The sequence below is a fragment of the Callithrix jacchus genome, chromosome 19 (genome assembly GCF_049354715.1).
Source record: "Callithrix jacchus isolate 240 chromosome 19, calJac240_pri, whole genome shotgun sequence".
In the NCBI taxonomy this organism is placed as follows: domain Eukaryota; kingdom Metazoa; phylum Chordata; class Mammalia; order Primates; family Cebidae; genus Callithrix; species Callithrix jacchus.
The window spans coordinates 34,577,736-34,599,290 of NC_133520.1; the positions used below are offsets into that span (position 1 = coordinate 34,577,736).

The 21,555-nt window shown below is 42.9% G+C and overlaps 1 protein-coding gene across 29 annotated transcripts in view; it reads left to right on the forward strand.

The window, feature by feature from the left end:
- Positions 1-13,984, forward strand: part of PFKFB2 (6-phosphofructo-2-kinase/fructose-2,6-biphosphatase 2) — a 47,986-nt gene extending 34,002 nt beyond the window's left edge. For 5 of the 29 annotated variants that reach the window (XM_054248209.2, XM_035281266.3, XM_078357017.1 and 2 more), the window contains exons 9-15: positions 553-760; positions 1,215-1,361; positions 2,171-2,275; positions 2,949-3,078; positions 3,833-3,895; positions 4,280-4,344; positions 4,973-10,847. In XM_054248209.2, the coding sequence (XP_054104184.1) occupies positions 553-760; positions 1,215-1,361; positions 2,171-2,275; positions 2,949-3,078; positions 3,833-3,895; positions 4,280-4,344; positions 4,973-5,140 (886 nt within the window). In that variant the 3' untranslated portion in view covers positions 5,141-10,847. Of the gene's footprint in view, positions 1-552; positions 761-1,214; positions 1,362-2,170; positions 2,276-2,948; positions 3,079-3,832; positions 3,896-4,279; positions 4,345-4,972; positions 10,848-11,723; positions 11,839-12,000 lie in introns of those variants that run through there. The other 24 variants (XM_035281272.3, XM_078357022.1, XM_035281271.2 and 21 more) reach the window with 14 other exon arrangements.
- Positions 13,985-21,555: the final 7,571 nt, after the last annotated feature.

Sequence of the window (21,555 nt, forward strand, 5' to 3'; positions counted from 1 at the left end):
ACTGCGCCTGGCCACACTTACGACTTTTATAAAGAGAATCCCATGTTGGCCTCAAAGCAAGCAATATCTGAAAGTGTCTTTGAGGGAAGCGTGATGAGGTAGATGCAGGGAGTGTGTAGACACTGCTCTTTCTGCTTCTGCTCCCTCCTTCCTTCCCCTCATTGCTTGTCATGCCATATTCTGCCCAGGTCTTGACTACCTCAAATGGGACTTATTCTTCTCACCAAATTTCGGGCTTAGCAAAATCTTCAGGTCACCTAGTCTCTAGCCCTCGATGGGAAGCATGAATTCTGTTTATCATATTTATTTGCATTACATGGCACAGTACAGGCACTGAGGAAATGGTACAGACTTACTAGAAGTTCAGGAAATTGTACTTCATTTTGGTTTTAAGGAGTCATCTCCTACCATTTGATTCCATAAATGGGGGTGTGACAGGGGAGAGGAGGAAAAGCAGCTGGGAACCTGCAAGTCCCTGTAGAAATCCTTTTTTCTCTGATTCTTATGCTCAGATTTTCATACCCAGGGAATTTTTTTTCTGCCCTGTCCCAGGGATCTTTCTTTCATCAAGGTGATAAATGTGGGCCAGCGATTTTTAGTCAACAGAGTCCAGGACTACATCCAGAGCAAGATAGTCTACTACCTCATGAATATCCATGTCCAGCCTCGCACCATTTACCTTTGCCGGCACGGAGAGAGCGAGTTCAATCTCTTGGGGAAGATTGGGGGCGACTCTGGCCTCTCGGTACGGGGAAAGCAGGTGAGTAGTTAGTCAGCACACTGACTTTTCTAGGCTTAGAGTTAGAAGGGCATGGCTGAGGTCATCTCTTTTATCTCCTTACTTAAATCCCATCTGGACTTAGGCCATGGTTTCCTAGTCAGGCAGGTGATCAAGGTGTGCTCTTGTTACTGTGTCTAGCTCTGTAATGAAGTGTCGATAACTTGGACCCTTTTCTGCTGTGGTCATTCAGCCATCAGATACTTACTGGGCATAACTTGTGCACTCAGCAATATACAGGGTGCTCCAGTTAAAGTTCATTTCCTCTTGGGTTTATACCTAAGAGGATTTTGACCATGGTTATGCATGTTGTCCATTAAAGGCCAAGTTATCAGGCTGTGTTGTGGGGTGTGTGTGTGTGTGTGTGTGTGTGTCTGTGTGTGTGTGTGTGTCTGTGTGTGATTTTTTTCCTTTAATTTTTATTTTAAAACTCCAGTTTGCCCAAGCTCTAAGGAAGTTTCTGGAGGAACAGGAGATAACAGACCTCAAAGTGTGGACAAGCCAGCTGAAGAGGACCATACAGACTGCTGAATCTCTTGGGGTGCCCTATGAGCAGTGGAAGATTCTGAATGAGATTGATGCTGTGAGTAGGAAACTCTCAAGGTCCAGAAAAGCCAACGAGAGTCTTGTGTTCAGACAGGAACTCTCAGAAGTCACTATTTGGACAGTTTTATCTAGGAAACTAGAACCACCAAGTCAAAACTCTGAGGAAGCTGACTCTATGGCCAGTTCAGAGGCTCAGGGTGGACAACGGTACCTCCAATCGGGAGTTTCCTGCCTGCTTCAGTACCTGTGCCAATCATGGGACCCAAATCAATTTTTGAGCCAGCCTTTCTGGCACCTGGGGAAAGTGGGATTAACAAGGACTCATTTTGTTCCTTTGAATATTTGCTGCCTGAGAAAAAGAAATAGCTAATAACACACTTCTTTACTTTCTGCTTAAATCATTTGGTCAGCTATTCAGGAAAAGTTTTTCCCCAAATTTCTCTTGGCTTTCTCTCTTCTTGAGAACAAAAGTAGACATTTCTTTTTCTTTCCTTTTACCCTTTTATTTTTCCTGCAGGTCCCCAGTCCCTTCAGTTTCTCTCCTTCTCTGCTTCCTGTTCCTTTGAGCCTCTCGACTTTCTTGACCTATAAGTTCCCCCCAGTAGTAGGAGAACAGGGTAGCTTGAGCTAGAGAAGTTGCTTCCTCCCTGCAGTGGTCCTCACCCTGCAGGTCACAGACACTCTGTGATGCTCTGGTCACAGGTGGCTGTAATATGTGAAAGGACCCAGCACAGTGCCTGGCACATAGTAAGAAACTAGCATTCTTCGGTGTCATCCTTCTTATTTGGGATGGGCTGGTGTGAGACAGTCTACCTCTTCAAGCCAGGTTCAGGTGGTTTTTTGCAGGGCGTGTGTGAAGAGATGACCTATGCGGAGATTGAGAAGCAGTACCCAGAAGAGTTTGCACTTCGAGATCAAGAGAAGTATCTGTATCGATATCCTGGTGGGGAGGTAAGTGACTGCCTGGGCCCTTGCTAAGGGTTTAGCTTTAATTTGGGGGAAGGATTGAATGTGATTTGGAGGGTCTAGGCATCATTTATATTCCTTCCCTTGGGTCATTGTGGTTTCATTCAGCTTAGACAATCGAATGCCTCGTTAATTGTTAATAGTCCCAGGGATAAGGGTGCCAAAGGCATCCTCTGTGCTCAGTATGTTTTAGAATCTACACAATCATTTTTCCTTCTTGTTTTCCTTGTACTCTCTCAATCTCAGCTTCACATAAGCAAGTGGAGTCACCAAGTAAATATATGGGATAGGAATTATTTCTCTATCATCTTCAGTGTTTTCGGGTATTTCCTTGTCTAAGTGGCTTTCATACTCTAGGGATGTGTGAGGCAAAAGTACATAAAACTGAACAGGAGATCCGTAGAACACAAGTTGAACTAACACTTCCTCATCTTGACCTATAGTTTTCTTGGTCTAAATATTGCTCTTGAAAAATCCGAGTTTTCTCAAGAGATACCAGGGCTAGGGGCAGTTAGCAGGTGACAGTGATGCAAACTCACTGAGCCTCCAGGAGGAAAGCCAGCTGAAGAAGTAGCCCTTAGATTCCAAGGTCCAGCCACGGACTTGGCTGGCAGCTTGCACCTGGCCTCCTGCCAGCCTGGCCCATTTCCCTCCACAGTCATACCAGGACCTGGTGCAGCGGCTGGAGCCTGTCATCATGGAGCTAGAACGTCAGGGCAATGTCCTCGTCATCTCCCACCAGGCTGTCATGCGCTGCCTTCTGGCCTACTTCTTGGATAAGGGCGCAGGTACCTTTGAGGGAGGGGCTGGGAGTCACAGTGGCACCAGGACTCCTGGGAAACAGACCTCCCTGTCTTCCACTCAAATTAGAGTACTTTCTCCAGGCAGCAGTGTGGGGCTCCCAGCAGCCACTGGGTCAATGACTTGCTGAGCTCACTCTGCTGCTACAAGAGCTTCCAATGGAAAGTGGCTGCTGCTGGTGCTCCTTGATCCTGCCTGGCTCAAGGGTCAGTGTCACGCTGACACTCCTGGCAGCATCAAGACAGTGGTTGGACATTCCCAGCCTGCCACGCTGCCTACTAGGCGGGTAATCTCTTAGGAGTAGCAGTTGTTTCTGGGTAAAGGCAGTAAGAAGGTGCCGCTGCCTTCTTCCATACTTCCCTTCCTGATCTTCTGGAGCTACTGAGAAGCCTGCATTGTGGAGGCTTATCTCAGCATCCTGAGCTGCTGGGAAGCTGTTGTGGCAGGCATTACTGGCCTTTGCTGTACCCAGGTGAACTCCTTCCATGGGGGCCTCTGGCTACAGTACTTCTTCCTGATTTGCCCGCATAGAATGATCTAAGATGGCCTTGTTTCCTTCCTTAGCCATGCAGAAGGTTGGGTGGCTTTGTGTTCTAGGGTTTAAGGGAGGAGTCATACAACTCTAGGAGGTGGTCAGGGTAAGGGAAGCTCATTATGAGCTACATAGGGTTTCTCTTCCACTAACTTGACCTTACTCCATAATACTAAGAAAGTTCCCTCACCTAGTTTTTCTGCTTTCAGATGAGCTACCATACTTGAGATGCCCTCTCCATACCATCTTCAAACTTACTCCTGTGGCCTACGGTAACTATGCACTTAGGGGCTGGTGGGAGCTGGGAATTGAGAAAGGTCAGAATTTTCTCCAAAGTTTGTCTAAGAGTTCAGCTTCATTATCCCTATGTACTTATATATTCCATATATATAAGTACTTATTCCATATATATGAGTACATAGGGATAATGTACTTATATATTATAACTTCTGTTATAATATATAAAAAAGTACGACTTCTGTTTTTAAAGTTACCTGTGCGTGACTGTATGTATTGAAGAATGCCCACATTCCTTTGTGGTATGCTTTCCCATATGAAACTAAGGAAGTTTCCACCTGGGAAAAAGAAATAGCTAACAACCCACCTCTTTACTTTCTGCTTTTTCCTTGAGGCTTCTCTTTCCTCTGTTTTCTCAGGGTGCAAAGTGGAAACAATTAAGCTTAACGTGGAGGCCGTGAACACACACCGCGACAAGCCAACTGTAAGTATTTTCCCATGGTGAACACGCCAGTTTCCCTGCCACCTTGAGTCTTTGAAGCTTTAGCATTACGAGTCTGGGGTTTCTTTGTTGTACAAAAGGGAACAGATTCAGAACTTACGTTTTACATAGTTTGCTAGGTCTGAAAGAGATGTTGGAATTATTATTTTTAAAAATTAGTACCCATTTCGTGAGTCCTTAACCTTGAATGTTGGCTCCCGGAAATTCAATTAAATATGGAAAGTATTTGGCTGAAGAGAAATGCAAATTACCACCCCTCTCCAATCCCAAGTGTTCCTTCAGAAAGCAGAGTCCAGAGGAGCATATAAGGTGGGGTTCAACAGGTGTAGGTTCATTTCTAGATCTGTCCCTGGTTCTGTGTGGTCTTCAATAAGCCCCTTCTTCTCTTTGGGTCTTTTTTCCTGCTTTGGAATGTTATGCTCAAGGAGCTTCTCCCCTTTAGCTCCCTGGTGCTAGGAGGCCAGGCCATGGCCCATGTCCTCTGAGGGACCCTGTGTGCAGAGGAGCAGGAGTGAGGGAAGCTGTTGTGGTTACAAGCACGTTATTAACCTGTATGAGTGGGCTTTTGGCTTGGCTTTCATTTGTGTGGTGTCGCTCCATTTCCAATCAGAACAACTTCCCCAAGAACCAAACCCCTGTAAGGATGAGAAGGAACAGCTTTACGCCTCTGTCCAGTTCGAATACAATAAGGCGTCCAAGAAATTACAGTGTTGGGAGCCGGCCCCTCAAGCCCCTCAGCCCTCTCCGTGCCCTGGACATGCAAGAAGGGGCCGACTAGCCGAAGACCCAAGTCAGCATTCCGGTGGTGTGACCGTGTGTTTCCCTCCAGCCCTGGCCTCCTGCCCTTGTCACTAATCATCAAGGAGTCATTTAACTTCCTCCCTCCACCCCAACCCCTGTCACTTCACCATTAATCTTAACACAGAACGTGAGGTTATGTGTTTATAGGACAACCTTAGCTGTTCTTCTGAAACATTTTTCCACCAGGGGCAGGTTAGCAAATTGGGTCTTTCAGGACAGATTCTCAGATGGAATGGTCTGGAGGAGGAGGAAAAAGATATATTCCACTGGGGCTGAGCATGCCCCACGCTCTTGGTTCTTCTCTGTGTTCCCTGGTGTCTTACTTCACTAATGTCCTCGTGTGGGTAAAGTGTTGGGGGGATGGAGGGTGGGTGAGTGGTGGGGGGACAAAGCGTCCATTCTTCCTTCACCTCTGTCTCTTCAATGTGTGTTTTCCTCACAGTGCTTACTTGACTGCTTTCCCCTTCCACTTTCATGTCCCCTCTGGACTGTCCGGTGTAATGCATGGCATTGTGGTGTCTGTCTAGGAAGGAAGGGGTGATTGGCAAGACACAAGTCTGACCCAGCTGATGCTTTCTGCAGTGAGTCCAGATGGATCTGGACTGGAGAAGTCTTTCCTTTCCTTTCTCCCTTCCTCTCCAGCCAGGTCCTGCAAGGGCCAGCCCAGGCTACAGAACATCCACAGAATACTCTGGAGCTTGCAAGTGTACATAGGGTGAGCGCTCTTGCCTTCTTTCATGAGATACAGTCCTAAGTCTTTGATGCCCTGGGGGAATCTGGCTCTGAGGATGTGGGAAATATCTTGGCTTTTATTTTTAACTTAGAGTCAGGCCTGGGTCTTTTGAGGTCTGCAGAGTGGGGTTTTGGAGAGCAGGGTGGGCTGCAGCTCATGCGGGACTCTCGGAGACCAGTCACATCTTTTCTCCCATGGTTCCCGGGTTCTTTGCCAATCACAGCAACTTTTCCTGCCAAAGTCAGAATCCTCTGGGGCGGTTTAGAAGGGCAGTTAAATTCAGGAGTCACCACTGATGTTTGAATTGCTCAAGGCAAGAGGCAGAGAAGAGTTCACTAAAACGGCTTATTGTCACATAATTTCACACCCTGTTTAAGAAGAAAGACACGTCAAAACAAAATAGTTTATACGTTAGCATTTATTTCCCAAATGTGACAAAGCTTGATGATGAATTTAGTCTCTCTCATTGGAGTGTTCTTTTGTTCATAAGGAGAAACCATCTCATCTTGAAGTTCAGAGAAGTCCTCGGAACCCTGTGGGATCTAGCTCGTAACTGTTTATATTTATCTAGTCACTTATGTAATTTCATTTTCTTTAGGGTTAAACAGAAAATGTTTAGCGAAGGAATTCTTAGCCCCTTGATGACCATGTTGGCTTATCCTCTTTTCCAATTTTGCATGCAAAATGTGTGAAATATGTATGTTTTTCTGAGAGGCAAGTTTAGAGTTCTCATGGGATTTTAAAAAGAGATAGGTGACTCCCCACCTTAAAGTTATCGGCTTGTCCGCTTCCATGGTAACGGAAGACCTTTTGCTGTGGTTCTCATCCAGGAGAATTCCTTAGAATCCCCTTTAGAGTTGTTGAATCATAAACATGCCTGTGTCCACCTTGCGCCTAATACTGACTCACAATCTCTGGGATCCTGGTCTGGACATGCATGTAATTACATAGCTCCCCGGATAATTCTGACATAGCCCAGGTTAAGAACTCCGCCTTAGGAAGTTAGGTGGAAAAATACTGGGATAGTAGTTCCTCAGACAAAAGTGTCAGCCTAGGAATTCTGAATTTCTCAGTCCTGAAAGGACAGCTCTTTGGGTTTGATGTTTGAGCAGGTCATAGTATCAAATGATGTAACCCTCTGGAAGGCACGCTGCTGTGTTTTAGAGGGTTATTCTAGGTTCTAGTCCCCTCTTTAATCCTTTCCATTGCTGAGCGATGTGGAAGAAATCACTGAATTAAATAATTGTCCCTAGATAGCAGCTGGGGATTTTAAGCATCCTTGAGAGAGTTGCAGACTCCGCAGGCTGATAAAGTTGTCATCACAGGCAATAACTCCCTGACCCCGAGTCTTTTCCTTGTATGTCCCAAGTAGGATACCAAAGCCAGCTTCTAAAGGCTGCTTACCTAGATTCATCTCAAAATTATGTCGAAGATGTAAAGTAACCTGCTATTCCTGTTTAGTGGTTATATAACGTGTACTGAGTGTCTTTGTGGAGCTTTGGTCTGGTGGGGGCAGGGATAGGAGAAAGACACACAGAAGTAGAAGGAAAGGTTATCACCCAGAGGAAGGTTATTTTAAGAGACATGACGTAATTTGTAACAAATGAACGTTTGCAATATAGCAACACTCTGAGTCTAGAAGTGCTCTGGCCAGGCTCAGTGGCTCACGCCTGTAATCCCAGCACTTTGGGAGGCCGAGACGTGTGGATCACGAGGTTAAGAGATTGAGACCATCCTGGTCAACATGGTGAAACCCCGTCTCTACTAAAAATACAAAAAAATTAGCTGGGCATGGTGGCGCGTGCCTGTAATCCCAGCTACTCAGGAGGCTGAGGCAGGAGAATTGCCTGAACCCAGGAGGCGTAGGTTGTGGTGAGCCGAGATCGTGCCACTACACTCTAGCCTGGGATCGCTTCTCCTGACTTTTCTGTTGTCCTATGGCTATGAGACTTCAAGGATTGGGGGATGGGGATGCCTCCACTATCACTAGTGTGAGAAGGAGATATGGCTGGGGAGGCATGTTTGGCACTTTTACGAGGTTGCGTTGTCTACATTTGCTCCCAGTTATGTAGCCCAAATGGGCATTCAGTCTTTTCTTCTGCTGTGAGGTGAGAGTAATTCAGAACTAATGAATGAGAAGAGGGAGCACTTTGATCCACAGATTGGATTAACACTGTATCTACTCTTAGCAAGAGGACACTTGTCTAACAAGCTAGCATTGTGTTAATCTGTCAGTAGCCCCGGTGTTAGAGACAGGTCACTGGGATGTTCACTCTGGCTCTTAGCCTGACATTATTTCCCCACTCTCCCCCGTTTCAGTTTGCTTTCCTCAGAAGAGGAGCTGAGGGGGGTCTTATTATCCTCAGATAGAACATGAGAGATTAGAATCTGACAAGCAAGGGCTTTAGCATCCTTTGGTTTCTAAAGCAAGATCCCTTGAGAGAAGTCCAGGAGGAAGACGCCAGGCAAATGTAGAATGGAAAAGAACTTTTACTCCACATTTTAAAGAAGTTTCTTCTCTACTTCTCATCTTTTCTCCCCTGGTCTTCTTACTTGAATGCATGTTGTAGTATATACACATTGCTATGATTGTGTCTATCATAAGTCCTACAAAATAAAAATGGACTTAAAAGTACTCTCTGCTGAGGCCATAGGTTTTATGTTATGAGAAATAGATAAAGACATTAGCATTTAATCTACTGGAATAAGCTGGTGGCTGCGGCTTATTACCTGTAGTCCCAGATACTTGGGAGGCTGAGGTGGGAGGATCACCCGAGCCCAGGTGTTTGAGACCAGCCTGAGCAACATAGTGAGACCTCACCTCTGAAAAATTTTTTAAAAATTTACTTGTCTAAAGAGGGGAAAGGGAAATTATTCTGTTTTCTTATTCTTGCTTCAAGTCTATGACAGATTTGCAACAGAAATCTAAAGCAGATTTAGAGAACCTGCTTCTCTTCTTATCTCCTAATCCCTAAATTGGAATTTAGCTCTTATCTGTATTGTTTTTGTTTCAGTAAAGGGATAATTTTATACTGAGTTGGAAAGTGGAATAAGAAAAGCTTCTTAAACCTTGCATTGTGCTAGGAATCTGCCCTATAGCTTTGCTTCTGGTGTTTTGCTGTTGTTGTTATTGTTTGTTTCTGAAGAAGTTGGAGGTAAGGGTCCAATATGTTTGTACCCCTAGACTGAATGGCTGAGTATTCCATATGAGGATCTGCGTAATCCTCTTTGCAACCCACATTTGATCTTCAGAGACACTGGCATTTTTAAGAACCATGATATAGCTGTTTGGGAATAAATTCATCTACGTTACCTTTTTTTTTGTGAGCAGGAGATCTTAATTGACAGAAACTCCTTGGTGGTTAGGGTGGCCAATGGCAAGGGAAAAAGTATCCAGTAATCAGAAGAACTGCATCTGGGTTATGTAGTCTTATGCACATTTCATTGTCTTTGCCAAGCCCAGAAGCCATATTGTGTTCATTGTCAAGAAATTTGATAGATTTACACAGCTTTTCTAGTATGGATTTTGACTTATTAAAAAGATATAACTACCTGAACAACATGGGTTGCAACATTGGTGGGTCACCCCCAAGGTAACACAGATATCAGAAGCGTGTCTAGGGATTTAATGTAGATCCATACTGTCTAGGAGATGGTTTTTAGTTGGATCTCTGTGCTGACCGACGAGCAGACTTTAGCGTCCATGTGCAGACTGAAAGACTCTAGTGGTGTCTATATGTTGGCCAACTGATAAACTAGTAGGATCTGTGTGCTGACAGACTCTAGTAGTGTCTGTGTGATGATTGAATGAGAAACTCTAGTAGAGTCTGTATGTTGACTGACAGACTCTAGTGTCTCTGTGTTGACTGATTGATACTCTAGTGGTGTCTGTATGTCAACTGACTGACAGACTCTAGTAGTGTCTGTGCTGACTGATGGAACTAGTAACATCTGGGTATTGCCTGACTATAGAGTCTGTAAGCTGACAGTCACCGTCTGCCTGCTGTCTGATTGCACCCATTGAAGTGTATGTGTATTATTGTAATTCTCTATTAAATGTGTCTAACAAAGGAACTAAGCACTCCAGATGTTTTCTTTATAGGGGAGTTCTGTACACTATTATTTTAAATAGACATTTCTAGTATAGTAGTGGCCAAATTCTCCTTACTTTGTAAAAGATAAAGGTTGCCCATCACTGTTACGGTATTTTGTGAACTCAGCTAAAGGAATGCCTGTTCAGAGCCTGTGGTTGTTACCCTTACTTGAGGTCATCTCATCCACTCCCCTGCTTTAGGCCAGGACTTCACTTTTGCTGTTTCTGAAGCTTCTGTGTCCCCAGCTTACCCTGTTCTGGAACGCTGCATTCTGTTGGAGAGGGCTGCTGTTTTTAGTCAGCCATGCATTTGGCTTTTACACTGAATCTAATAAATAAAAATGAGAAGGAAATTTGGCATTCAGAAATTGATTTTAAGGGTTAGCAAAAGTATTTTTTTCCAGTAAGCCTTTCGCTGGATATCTGTGACCAATGTTTACCTACTCAATGTTTTTGTATCTGAATTGCTTATGTACATTTTTTATTATGTTGGCGTAACAGGAAGATCAACTTATGCTGGTATGGTGATGGTTTTTCTATGGCCAAAGCAAAGGGCGGACCAAATACATGGTGCCCTTTGGGAAGGGAAATCGTGTGGGGCTGAGCACCTCTGGGTTGAATGGGAATGGGTCAGATTGGGAAGCCTAGGAAATAGAGTTCTACTGCAGATTTCCTAGGCACTGCTCTGTTGAAAATAGGAACATAGGTCTTTAGCAACATTCTGATTTAATCAGGTGTCACTTATGACAAAGGGTGCCACTTAGCTTCATTTAAGGTGTTTTAAACTGTATTTGAAATGTGTTTTTGTGCGTGTGTGTGTAGAATGGGTAAATAAAATTCTTGAGTAACTTGAACCTATCAGAAGGCTTCTGGGTTTTTTGTTTTGTATTTTCAGTTGTGTTTCCCATCCCTTCTCCATCCCTAAAATTTGCCTCAAGCTGCGCAAGGATTCAGACTCAGACAAGCCAACAAAGTTCTCACTGTTATTTGAAGACCGTGGTACAGCCATGGATCTCTTCTGCCACCTTCTGGGGAAGATAGGAAGAACATTAGGGAAAGTGCATGAACTTCAATAGTTGTGTGTACCTGTTGGTATTTATGCAAGAATTAAAAAGCAATTACATTTCATTGCACTATGCAGTAACTCCCATTAGCAACATGTAACTCATATTATCTATTATAAAGAAAACATATGAAGATTTTTTTTAGCATTTAGTGGACTGTTGCTCCTAAAGTGTGATTTACCCATTTCTAAAGACATTGCAGTCAATGGTATAAAACAGCATTTCATTTCTTTTGGGACAGGAAATGCAGATGGGATTGTTTTACTGTCCTCATGCTTTATTCCTCGTTACCTTAACAAGGACCAGAAGCTCATTAGAAATACAGAATCCTAGGCCCCATCCCAGGCCTCCTGAGTCAGAATCCTTATTTTACCAGGACCATCAGGTGATTCATATGCACATTTAACATTTGAAAAACACCATTCTTGGGGAAGAATTTCCCACAAGGTAAAATGTTAGATGCCAGTTTATGGGAAGAAGTTGATCTGCTCTGATGACTGATTTCAGAATGGACTCCTATAACTACCACAGTAGGGACCCTCCTCAGAAGCCAAGTAGCCTTGACTACAATGCTACTTTATTGGCATGGTCTTTTGGCTGACGTAGCCTACACGATCTCCTTCTACCAAAGGGATTCTGACTGCTTCTGCTTCATATCTTGGGTATGTAGCTTATGGTCCAGGTCTGAAAGGAGTGCCTGGTCCAATATGGTCACGAGGTCAGCTCCTCAGGGAAAGAAGCCCATGACTACGCCATTCGAGTTTGCCTGACTCCCCAGAGTCAAGGTGTGTGTGTAGGCATGCCAGTGTGTTCATGCATGTGTGTGGATGTGGGGATGAGGAGGTTAAGGGAGGAGAGAAGGTAGGGGAAGGAGTCTGCTCTACTTTTATGTTTGCCGCTTGGCCAGTGGTGTAATAGCTTTATGTCTCTTCCGCTCTGGCTCGTAGGCAGCAGAGACCACACTGGCTGTGTGCAGATGCCCCTCCGCAGCGTCCCTCATGCTGGCTTGCTGATGATGTGGAGGTTCAGGCCACACCTCTCCAAAGGACTGGGATCTACTGAAAAGCTTGGAATGTCAGCTCCACAGAGGCTAGAACAGGAAGTTAAGTGGGAACTGGACTTTCGGGGCCACCAAAATGAGACCTGGAGAAATGTCACCACATTTGCTTCCCTTTTGCCTAATAGGCTTATCAGTTATACTGAAAAATTAATCTTCCCTGTGCCTCAAAACATTTAGCAAACCAATGCCTTTTTATCACCTCCTTGCTGGGTTTGGTCCAAGTTGGTCAATCTCATTCTGTATAGACACTTAACATCCTACCTTTGCTGGCTCTTTTTTGCCCAGAGTGCAAATGCACCTCTTCAGAGTTACTATCCAAGTGAGAAGACTGAACTCCATAAAGCCTTTCCTGTGCAGTAAGAGCTGGTCCCTGCATCTGTTCCAGGTGAGCAGGCTAGAGTCCAGCATTCATATGCCAGCAGTTACCATTTGCCACATTGGAAACAAGAGACAAATCACCAGGTGGTGTTCTGAGAAATTCAGTCCCTAAAACCTCTCTTCTGCAGTGATAGAAGAACAGGTGTCAGTAGCCACCTTTTCATTTAGAGAAGTTTTTCTTGCTCCAGGCCCTTCCAGACAGGATCTGACAGCAAGACTCCCTAAAATGGGTACCCATCTTCTAAGTTCCCTTTTGTAACTGCTATGGTTTCTACTTGATGCATGTGCCTCTCATAGCTGAAGATGGGGCTGGTGTAGTTCTCCTGGGTGGTTGGGAATGTGGGCTAGAGAGAAAAGGAGAGTGCCGTTTATATGACATGAATAAGTCAAGAAAACTCCCTATCAGAAAGTATTTTGGCTTCACGGCAGGTGGAAGGATACATGCCCCTCTGTGGGGTCTGTCACCACAATGCAGTCCTTGAGAAAGGTGTGGCTGTGACTTGGAGAGCAGCAGTCTTCTGATACCTGCCTCTTGGCCACTTGTCACTATTGTGGTCACTGGTCTTTCATGTAAAAGTGAGGGTGGCAGGGCTGTGGACCAGTGCCTCAGTGTATTAGTCATTCAGTTTCTCTTACAGATAAATCAGATAACTCTTTCCCAGTGATTGTCAAATGTATGAATGTATCTCTGTAAATGTGATTTTGACATGTCACTGTTCCTGAAGGAGAGTATGGAATCCCCAAAGGATGTTATATCTTGCAAGGAAAGTCTATTTTTTTAAAGAATAGTATGTTTTTAGCTTTACTTTTCTTTCTTTTTTTCCTTTTCACTCAAATGCTCACTTGCTGGGCAAAAGGGTGAGTAGCAAGGAAAGTAATGAAATGTAGCTTTTCTCAAATGGTTCTTTTATACTGTGGATGATACAGGACTCTATTACCTAAGATGTGAAGAGCTGGGCTGCAGGCAGTTCAGCATCCAGCAACTTGGAGCTTCTTTTCTACATGCAAAGCTGCCTTCAGGAAGGCTTCTTACCCTGTAGCAGATGATTTTCATCTGGCCGCCTACCGCATGCTGTACTGTAATAATTTTGTTGTGATAGGGTTTCTCTCTGCATCAAAAACTGTCTTTTGATGATCAGACAATATACTTATTTATTCTATCTGTGTCAGGCATTTTTGAGTCTTCATGTCACTGTTTGCATGTATTTAATCAGAATGTAATGTAATTTATGTTGTTGGTTTTTGTTTTGTTTTGGTTTTTTGGTAGAAATTTAGGTACTTTGAGCTTTTAAGTTTAATGTCATATTAATTTAAGTTACATTTCCAGAATGTAGATATCTGTCTTCTGCAAAAGGAAAATAACAATGTTAGGGAACAGTGGATTTTTTGAATACTTTTTTTTCTCATTGATTTTTATTGTAAGTGTAAACCGAGAGATGCATTTCTCTGGAGAAGGTTTATCTTCTGGATTAATAAAATCATGCTAAAACACATGAGTAATATGTATTGCTTTTGTAATAAGAAAATAAAATACAATTATTTTTAATTAAAAATACAATTAATTTTAAGGTAACACACAAAAATAACATTTGTTACCTTGTACATATGCAAAATATTAATTACATTGTCCAAAATGTGTTTGAAACTGGCTTCTTTAAAATGGTTTCCAAATTATGAGATTGTATGTGTATTTCCAACTAATAATTGTAACCAGTTCAAATTCCACCAGCATTTCAAAATGACATCCATAAGGTTGTGACTACCATGCATTACTGACATCATAGAGTTTCATTCATTCATTTAATAAATATTTAGTGACTACCTGTTAGTTGCCATGCAATGACTAAAACAAAGTCCCTGACCTTTGTCTAGAATTTATTACTGGGAAGGAAAGGTTAACAGGGGGTCTAACCTAACCCATCTCTTTCTACTGGGGATGATTTCCCCCTCATGAATGACCTTCCAAATGATGTTAGGTAATGGTTACATAAATGTATATGATAAAGCAACTTGGAACATTCTTTTGAGGTCAGTTGCAATAGAGATAAAATGAAATGTTCCTAATAACAACAATATTTCCAAATTCTTTAAGTTCAAGGGTTCTTCTGATAGAATGAAAATGACTTGCGAATTCTCCAATTTGAAATCAGATGAGAGACAGTGGTTATAGGTACTCTTGAATACATTGAGCTTTAACAATCTAGCGGGTGCACTGACAGCAATGAGGATGTGGGGTGAAGGTACAATTGCCTTGGAAATATTTCCAGGCACTTCTGCAAGTGTTCTCTAGTTCAGCCATCAAGTCGTCATTTGTAAAAGGCTGGGGTGTCTGCAATCATTCTCAAGGTTTTACAGAGAGGTAAATGAGCACCATTACTGAGTGACACACTCAACACTGTGGGAATTTTTATAAAGCCAATGATATTTTAGAACAAGGTAAGTGCTAAGACCCAACAGACACATGCCACACTATTTTAAAATGTTGCTGGTAACTTAGCAAAGATACCAGCATTAGAAAATGACTACTCAGAGAGTGCTTCGGTGTTGGGTGATGGTCATTGTTTGCTTTTCTCCTGTATCTTTGATTATTACACCATTTCTCAAACTTCGCCAAGGTCTTCACTCAGGACACACTGTGAGGAGCATCAGCCTTCAGGTTCACTAGCTTGCCTTGGCTATTTTTTTAATTTTTAATTTTTGTAGAGATAGGGTCTCACTGTGTTGCCCAAGCTGGTTTTGAACTCGGCGGGAGGTGATGACCCCATGGACACTTCCTGTGGAGTCTGACAGTGGCCCATCTAAGGTTTATGGTCCCTGGAAGTACTTTGCACCATCCAACCTACATTCATTCTCTTATATTCATTCTCTTGAACTCATTTGAGAATTTGATGTGCTAAGGACTCTACCCAGAAAAAGGTTGACACATAGGTTCTGCATACAGTTTAGTGAGGGCATGACCTGAAACCCATCCTTGGACCTCAGGGTAGGAAATCAGGAGCTAGGTAATACTGTCCATATCCTCTTGTCCATTTCTCTCCTTTAACATGTAAAAGAACAAATAAGCCAGTGACATGCTTTTGATACTATTCAAGCAGAGGAGGGGAATGTATGGTGTACTGAAATACTTTTTACTGGAGACTGGGGTATTTAAGAATGTGGATTTTAATGATTGTAATCATGGAGAGTAATATTTTCTTTCTCTTAAAAGCATACACTGTCTTTCTTCTTTCATTCTCATCAAGCCAATGTCAGCTGCATTCCTTCAGCCCTCTACATGCAGAACAACTACTTTTCTGAATTCCCAAGAGCATTTAAATTTCCTTTTTGGTTGTATGCAACACTCTACCTGTGAAAATCAAATTAGATTCGGCTGGGCGAGGTGGCTCAAGCCTGTAATCCCAGCACTTTGGGAGGCCGAGGCAGGTGGATCACGAGGTCAAGAGATTGAGACCATCCTGGTCAACATGGTGAAACCCCGTCTCTACTAAAGATACAAAAAATTAGCTGGGCATGGTGGCGCGTGCCTGTAATCCCAGCTACTCAGGAGGCTGAGGCAGGAGAATTGCCTGAACCCAGGAGGCAGAGGTTGCAGTGAGCCGAGATTGCGCCATTGCACTGCAGCCTGGGTAACAAGAGCGAAACTTCGTCTCAAAAAGAAAGAAAGAAAGAAAATCAAATTAGATGCTATAGGAGAGTTTCTCTGCAATTAAGCGAAATAATTTCAGAAACATAGGAACACCTGGGAAGCAGCGTTGCAGCTCTGACGGGGTCTATTCTCAGTAAGTGCAATGCCCTTCACCGAGCAGCCAGCCTACTTTCAGAGAATAGCTTGTTTATCCATTTGGGTTTCCTTCATTACTGATATGTTTGCCTCATCATTCACATTCAGTTTTCACTTCCTAGGTTCTGTCCTCTTTCATCCATTGTCTTTGTAGAATTTATGAATGGGAAACTGTGTTAGAATATGCTTTAATAAAGTCTGTTAAATATTACTTTCTGAATTTAAATTCCTGAGTCATTTCACTCAAACTCTGCTTCAGATGAGAGTTCGTTTCAGCTGTGGATTTCAGTAAATCTAAAATAACATCTCCATGGGCACATTGGTTCCCTCTGGTAATCTCAGCTCTTTGGGAGGCTGAGGTGGAAGGACTGCCTGAGGCTAGGAGTTCAAAACTAACTTGGGCAACATAGTGAGACCACCATCTCTACAAAAAATAAAAAATAAATCAGCCAGGAATGGTAGTGCACCCCTGTAGTCCTACCTATTCGAGAGGCTGAGGTAGGGGAGTTGATTGAGCCTGGGAGTTTGAGGCTGCAATAAGCTATGATTATGCTAGGTGATTCTCTCTACCCGGTGTGGTGGCTCACACCTATAATTCCAGCACTTTCAGAGGCCAAGGCAGATGGATCACGGGGTCAAGAAATCGTGACCATCCTGGCAAACATAATGAAACCCCATCTCTACTAAAAATACAAAAATTAGCTGGGCATGGTGGTGCATGCCTGTAGTTGCAGCTACTCAGGAGGCTGAGGCAGAAGACTTACTTGAACCCAGGAGGTGGAGGTTGCAGTGAGCTGAGATTGCAGCACTGCACTATAGCCTAGCAACAGAGTGAGACTGCATCTCAAAAAACAAACAAAAAAGAAAGAAAGAAAGAAAAAGAAAGAATAGAACAATGTGTTGGATTCTACTTCATAGAAGAAGGTGGCTACTCCATTTGCATGAAACATGTTTACTCTCCGGCCAGCAGGAAGGAAGAAGGCAACAGGACATACCAACTTATTTTAAGGGTATTTCCCTTCTCACGTAACCCATAAATATGAACATCTACTATAAAGTAAAAGAATATTTCCTAGATTTTGCAAGCACACTTACTTATGCTTACATCTCATTGTCCAAAACATAGTCAAATGGCTACATACAGCTTATGCCAGCTATAATTAGGGTTTAGTTACAAAAGAAGAGTTCAATAGCTATTGAGGAAGAAGTAGCAATCTGCCTGAGTAGGAAACTGAAACATTGTAGCAGGTGTGAAGCCCTATAATAAGGTAAGCAAGTGCCTTTGAGGAGTTAGGCTGCCATTACTTTGTAAGAGAGGAAAAAGTTATTTTTCCTTCTACCCTCCTAGGTTTCTACCTGAGTCTTTGTAAATTCGACTGACAAAACAGATTGAAAAGAGAAAAGCAAACAGTTTAATGTGTGCAGCACACCCCACCTGGGAGGAACCCCATGATAAATAACTCAAAGGGGAGTTAGAGCTTAAATTTATATAGCATCTTAACAAAAGAGCAATACATTTGTAGAGAAATGACAAGACAAAGGAAAAGGATGTTGAGTTTCTAGGGCTGCAAATTTTGGGCAGGCAAATACCTGAAAGAAACTAGTGGAGAAGGTTTGTGTAGGTTCGTCTTTTTTTTTTTTTTTTTTTTTTTTGAGACAGTCTCGCTCCCTCACCAGGCGCCAGGCTGGAGTGCAATGGCACAACCTTGGCTCACCGCAACCTCCGCCTCCCAAGTTCAAGCAATTCTCCTGCCTCAGCCTCCCGAGTAGCTGGGACTACAGGTGCACGCCACCACTCCCAGCTAATTTTTTTGTATTTTTAGTAAAACGGGGTTTCACCATGTTGGCCAGGATGGTCTCGATCTCTTGACCTCATGATCCACCCGCCTCGGCCTCCCAAGGTGCTGGGATTACAGGCGTGAGCCACGGCGCCCGGTCATCCGTCTTGACACTGACTTCTTCATGGCCCTAAAACTCCCTCGGGAGAAGGGATTTACAGCAGTCCTCATTTCTCAGAAGTTTCTGCTTATAGTCATCTAAGGGAAACTCCAGGAAGGCTTTTTTTCTGTTTCCATTGCATCTCGTTTACCTGCAGTTCAAAATAATCCTTATGCCAAAGAGGCATATTTTGAGGTGACTTATTTTGGTCCCCTACAACTTAGAGTATTTTTCATTCATTAGCTCTGATATTGCCACAGTGCAGGTCCATCTAAACTCATAACTGAATCTTATTCAACAGTGTTTCATGCACGATTTGATTTTTCAAAATTCTTTTTAAAATTTAGATTCTCATGGAATCTCCCTTAAGGTTACTTTTCTGACCCAGGCTGTTTTGGTGAGGCATTCAAGAAACATCAACCCAATGTGTAAAAAGAATTAGAAGAGCAATTTAAATCTTTTCTAAATTCTCTTGATAAAGACCAAAGGGAATCCATTCATGATACCCCGTAGAACTTCTTAGTCTTTCCCTAATTCTCTTAAAGTCCTACACACACTACAATTCATGTTCCCCTTTTATAAATCTCCCCACAACTCTTTCCCCAGATTGGGCATTGCTGACTTTTGCATTTCCACTCCTTCCTCACCTCCTGAGCTCTTCCTTTAATTACTAGTCTGCCCATTTCTTTGTGTTTTGTTATTGTTTTGTTGTTTTGAAACAGGTTCTTGCTTTGTTGCATAGGCTGGAGTGCAGTGGTGCAAGGATAGCTCACCGCAGCCTTGATCTCCTGGACTCAGGTGATCCTCCTGTCTTAGCTTCCTAAGTTGCTAAGACTACAGGCATGTGCCACCATGTCTGTCTAATATCTGTATATATATATATATTTTTTGTAGAGATGATGCCTTGCCATGTTGCCCAGGCTGGTCTCAAGCTCCTGGGCTCAAGCCATCCACCTCCCTTGGCCTTCCAAAGTGTTGGGATTGCAGGCATGAGCCACTACGCTCACCTTGCCTGTTCCATCGTGAAAAAATGAAATTAGTCTGAGAACAATGGTTTCACCTGAGCTATTACCCTCATTCTCCAGGAAACAGTCTGGCATAGATCCAATTATTCTTAATGTTCAAGGGAATAGAAGAGCCCACAAATGGTCGTTTATTAATTTACCTAACATTGGATACACATAGTAAAATATATAAGCCTATAATCTATATTTACTCTTGTTGTATAAATATTCACCCATCAGGAGCTCCAGGAGGACCTTGTCCTGTAGCCAAGGTAAAGCCCTGAGGAACATGCAGGCTTGGAAGGGGAGCAGAGTGAGGCAGGAAGGTGGTGAAGGGGGAGACGTTGGGGAGACGAGGAGGGAGGCAGAGGGAAGAGGACAAACCCCTCTCCCAGCACCGACCTCGCACGTGCTACAGTGTCTCTGTCTCTCTCTGATTCACTGTGTCAGTGTCTTGTCTTTTGACTCCATCTCTGTCTGTCTCTGTCTCTGATGTTCTTGCATGTCCTTAGGGAAGGGAGGGTTGGGGAGGGAGGAGCGGGGTTGGGGGGGCAATGGCAATGCCAAGTAGAGACTTGTCTTCAGAGCCCCCAGAGAACCCTTCCAAAGTGTCTCTGTCTCTCTGCATCCATCGCTGGTTCTGCCTTTCCCTCAGGACCCACTGTATTTCTCTCTCTCTCTCTCTCTCTCTCTCTCTCTCTCTCTCTCTCTCTCTCTCGATCACTCTCTGTTTCTATCTTTAATCTGTAATTCTAAAATCTGAGCACCTTTGAGGCAAAGTTTTCTTCTAACTCGTTTGACAGAAAAAACCTGACCCAAACTGTGATGATATGTATTGTCTCTATATAGGCACTTAATATGAATATTTTAATATTTTATGGAGAAATATTAGTAAGACAATAGTATAAGCAATGTGGTTTCTAAATTCCTAATAGTTCTCAATCTGAAGTAAGCCATCAAGATGAAGAATTACTTGCAATTATTTCCTGTAATACATGTTCTGTCTTATCTCTATATTTATGTAGGCGTAAACTAGATTTTCTTTCCTTTTTAAAATAATGTATTGTAAAAACATTCCGTATATAAATCTATAAAAGATACTGAAGAACATGCATTCCTCAAGAAGTAGAACAGGGGGTGTATTAAGAAAAATTGTTCAAAGCTTAGGACTAGCAAAAAGACATCATTGGAGTAAATGGTCAATAAATAGTCCCTGGGCATTTTCTAGCAGACCCTCTGGGGATGATCACTTCACAGGAGTATGTGACTCTGATGGACTTTATATTAATTAGGCTCTTTTAGAACTCTTTAAGAGGCTAATTTGCAGGAAATTGATAGGAATGCAGATGATTCTTATCTGAGAACAATGAAAATGATTCCTGATATGGTAGAGCAAATACATGTTGTCCATTTTGTTTTAATTACTTTCTACCAGGTAGAAAGCCAACTGCAAATATTATAGTTTGTTACTCTGTAGGATATTAACCAGTTTTGTATCTATTAGAAAGGTCACTGCAGAATGCTTTCAACTGCCTGACTATATGCATTTTTTTTTTTTTTTTTTTTTTTGGAGACGGAGTTTCGCTCTTGTTACCCAGGCTGGAGTGCAATGGCGCGATCTCGGCTCACCGCAACCTCCGCCTCCTGGGTTCAGGCAATTCTCCTGCCTCAGCCTCCTGAGTAGCTGGGATTACAGGCACGTGCCACCATGCCCAGTTAATGTTTTGTATTTTTAGTAGAGACGGAGTTTCACCATGTTGACCAGGATGGTCTCGATCTCTTGACCTTGTGATCCACCTGCCTCAGCCTCCCAAAGTGCTGGGATTCCGTGAGTCACCGCGCCCGGCCCTGCATTTCTATTCCTCAAATTCTTCTTTGAGCCAGTTGTAGTATCTGGATGGTTCCTCATTAATTAATAAGTTGAATTAAACCTTTGATACATATCCATCTTATATTTACGTGACATATTCTTAACTTTTTGAAAATTGTATCTTAGAGGATGCTTACACTGCAGAAATTTGCATATTAGTTGAGAAAAGATAAGACAAAAAATTATAAGGCAGCATACAGTCAATGACAAGTGATCATACGGATTTTGGGGACTGTGGTAGAGTTTCTGCATGACTGCTTTTTTCTTTTGTTTTTACATTACTTTTATTCATTTAACAGACAATTGCTTTGCAATATGAAGCACTGTGGAAGAGAATACAAGGACAATTCAGACACAAACCTGTCCTGGAGTTAGCAGTTTCATGCGGGAATATAGGAAAGGAAAAAAAACACCTTTTCTCTACTGCATTATATTCAATGGCTGGGACCTGCAAATTAGGCTAAAACAGAT